Raw genomic sequence first — 2893 nt, forward strand, 5'->3', positions numbered from 1 at the left:
TATATATATATATATATATATATATATATATATATATATATATATATATATATATATTCCGATAGTGAAAGGGTCTCGCTACTGATGCATTTTGTTAATGTGTGTTAGGAAAGATAAAAAAACAAGTTTCGATTTATATTACAGGAGATGAGAAAAATGAATGGAACTAATTGATGTGGTCAACGTTACGAGTATTTTCATTGACACAGTATTCTATGTCAACTTGAAAAACGTCATCCTACAAATTTAATCACTGAACAATCGTTAAGTACGACAGGGGATGTAGCTCAGATGGTAGAGCGCTCGCTTAGCATGCGAGAGGTACGGGGATCGATACCCCGCATCTCCAGACATCTTACTTTTCTGTTTTAACTTTTTAATAATTTTCTACTTTTCTTCTCTCTGATTCCTGTATTCCTTCGTAAATCCCAGGCTAGGTTATGATTCTTTTTACAAAACCCCAATAGAACCCCGATTTTTGCTTCAACCACACTCGTTGGTGTTTGTTAAGCAAAGACAGCTATCAGCATATCTAGCACATGTGAACGGGGATGTAGCTCAGATGGTAGAGCGCTCGCTTAGCATGCGAGAGGTACGGGGATCGATACCCCGCATCTCCAGTAATTTTTTTTCTATTCTAATATCTTTTCTCTTTATATCGTCATCTCTAAACGGACCTCTTAGCAAGATCCAAATCTTTGAAGTCCCTTTTCTCCCGGCCTGATGGGGAGGAGAAGGCCGTCCTGTCCCGCCTACACTACGTGGTGACTCCGGTGCACCAGCTGGGCAATTGGATGTCTGTTCTGATGAGCAGATGAAGCTGTGAGGATCACGGATGTGGCTCAGTGCTACAGGTCCCTTCATCTCATCAGGTAATTTTCTGGCAAACTTTTCCCCCTCGAGTTAACAAGTTGAGTAGTTGCAAAAGTTTGGCCCCCTCTCCTTCAACTTCACGATGTCTTCAGTCATTGTGTAGAGTCTCTGTACTGTGTCTTATACACTTATGTACATGTATCACAGTGACTGTTATTTTCAGCCAGTTTGATGGAATTTTTAAAAACCATTCACTAGTTTCCCATCCCCAGAATGCAACGCGAAAACAGGGGGTCTAACCTCATTTGCACTAGGACAGGAAGGCATCGGAATGATCCTGGTGACGTTTAACAACTTGCTTTTTATGCTCAACATTAATTAAATTACTATGGGTTGAAAACAAATAGAGAATGAATTTTTTGGAATATGTGGTTTGTAACGTTATAGTGGTAACGCTATACTGATGCTGTAACGTTACAAACCATATGTTCCATGTTGAAAACAACACTAAAACTTCATTCTCTATTTGTTTTCAGGTTCGGCCCATAGTAATCTAATTAATGTTGAGCATAAAATGCCCCAACACCTCAAACAACAGTGAAAAGCAAGCTGTTTAACATCAACAGGATCATTCCGATGCCTTCCTGTCCTATGCAAATGAGGTTAGACCCCCTGTTTTCGCGTTGCATTCTGGGGATGGGAAACTGGTGAATGGAGAGTCTCCTTGGTAGACCCATGTACAAGGAAACCGGATATGAAATTAAATACAAAACGGCTAAAAGTAAACGTGCTTTGAATATTTGTCATCATTACTTCCTGGTACAGAAGTATTGTTATTCACCCGATCAAGTTACTGAGTAAGAATTCTGCTTCTTAAGTTAAAGTGTGTGACGTTACGTTTCAGAGGTTTTAAAATTCAAAAGTCAGCTTGAAAATGTTGTGGCCTTACCAGCTGTACATCCCCTTTGTAGGGTGTTATTCACGCTATGCCCCAACACCTCAAAACACAGTGAAAAGCAAGCTGTTTAACGTCAACAGGATCATTCCAATGCCTTTCAGTCCTATGCAAATGAGGGTTACCCCCCTATTTTCGCATTGCATTCTGGGGATGGGAAACTGGTGAATAGGGTCGGTCGGGAAAACCGGAAACACAACAATTGTTCTTGTTACCTTTAACCTATAATGTAGGCCAAAAGGTTAAGGGGTCAAAGTCCACCAGGTTAAACAATCACGTAGAAATTAGTTGTGAGCTAAAAATAAACACGGTGAACCAGCGGGTGTTTGTTACAGCGGAGGTACGTCAAGTTGTCGTGATTTCCAACCGAGGATATGTTCGGAATCTTTGCGCTTAGGCAGCGGCTGTTGTCGAAAGGGGTAGGCGGAAGATGGCTGCAGTTACACCGAGGAGCAACTACACAAGGTACGGTGTTGTAATAATCATATTGTTGTGCAGCTGTAAGCTTTATTCTAAGCGGTAGGTATGGCAAACGGTTCTTTCAGGTACTCATACCACCACGGATGAGGAGACAGAACCCTAACAGCCTTCAAACAATTGTATGTACTTCACAATCATTGGTATGCAAATTCAATCCTGATTTTAATCCTGATTTTAATCTTGATTTCATTGTATTATGTTTGTATTATCATTGTATTACCTTAGTTCTACGTTATAAGATGTTACGGTTACAAAATTGCTTCTCTTATGTTATTTAAGTTACTTTGATTTTGTAATCAATTTGTAAACTGCGTTATTTGATACCTTTGTTAATTTTGTTAAATGAATTTTGTTTGGGGTTTTCCCCCCAGGAACCTTTGAAAATCGCCATCAGGTGACATGTGTTTTCTTGGATAAATAAACAAACAAACAAACAAACAAACATTATGTATTTGGCCTCGTTCAGTCAATATTGACTATATCTATTTCTTTTCACATCCGCCATGTTGGGCGCCAGTGACAATCTGTTGAACACGCCAACTTAATCAAGTTACCCGCCAACACTACTCTCCAAGCAGAGGTGAGAGGGAGAGAACGTAGGATATTCCGACATGGCTAGCTAAGGGAGGCACATTTCCCTCTCGT

The 2893-nt window shown here is 40.0% G+C and overlaps 1 protein-coding gene and 2 non-coding genes across 3 annotated transcripts in view; all 3 read left to right on the forward strand.

The window, feature by feature from the left end:
• Positions 1–276: 276 nt before the first annotated feature.
• On the forward strand, positions 277–349 carry Trnaa-agc. Its single transcript has one exon. It is a non-coding gene; the product is annotated as a tRNA-Ala (tRNA).
• A 198-nt stretch (positions 350–547) lies between these two features.
• Trnaa-agc lies at positions 548–620 on the forward strand. Its single transcript has one exon. It is a non-coding gene; the product is annotated as a tRNA-Ala (tRNA).
• Positions 621–1916: 1296 nt separating this feature from the next.
• LOC109467542 (cholesterol side-chain cleavage enzyme, mitochondrial-like) overlaps positions 1917–2893 on the forward strand; it is a 12077-nt gene continuing 11100 nt past the window's right edge. The window contains exon 1 of the mRNA XM_019765563.1: positions 1917–2233. Coding sequence (XP_019621122.1) covers positions 2143–2233 — 91 coding nt within the window. The 5' untranslated portion in view covers positions 1917–2142. The remainder of the gene's footprint in view (positions 2234–2893) is intronic.

The sequence above is a fragment of the Branchiostoma belcheri genome, unplaced genomic scaffold, assembly GCF_001625305.1.
Source record: "Branchiostoma belcheri isolate BF01 breed outbred unplaced genomic scaffold, Haploidv18h27 scaffold181, whole genome shotgun sequence".
In the NCBI taxonomy this organism is placed as follows: domain Eukaryota; kingdom Metazoa; phylum Chordata; class Leptocardii; order Amphioxiformes; family Branchiostomatidae; genus Branchiostoma; species Branchiostoma belcheri.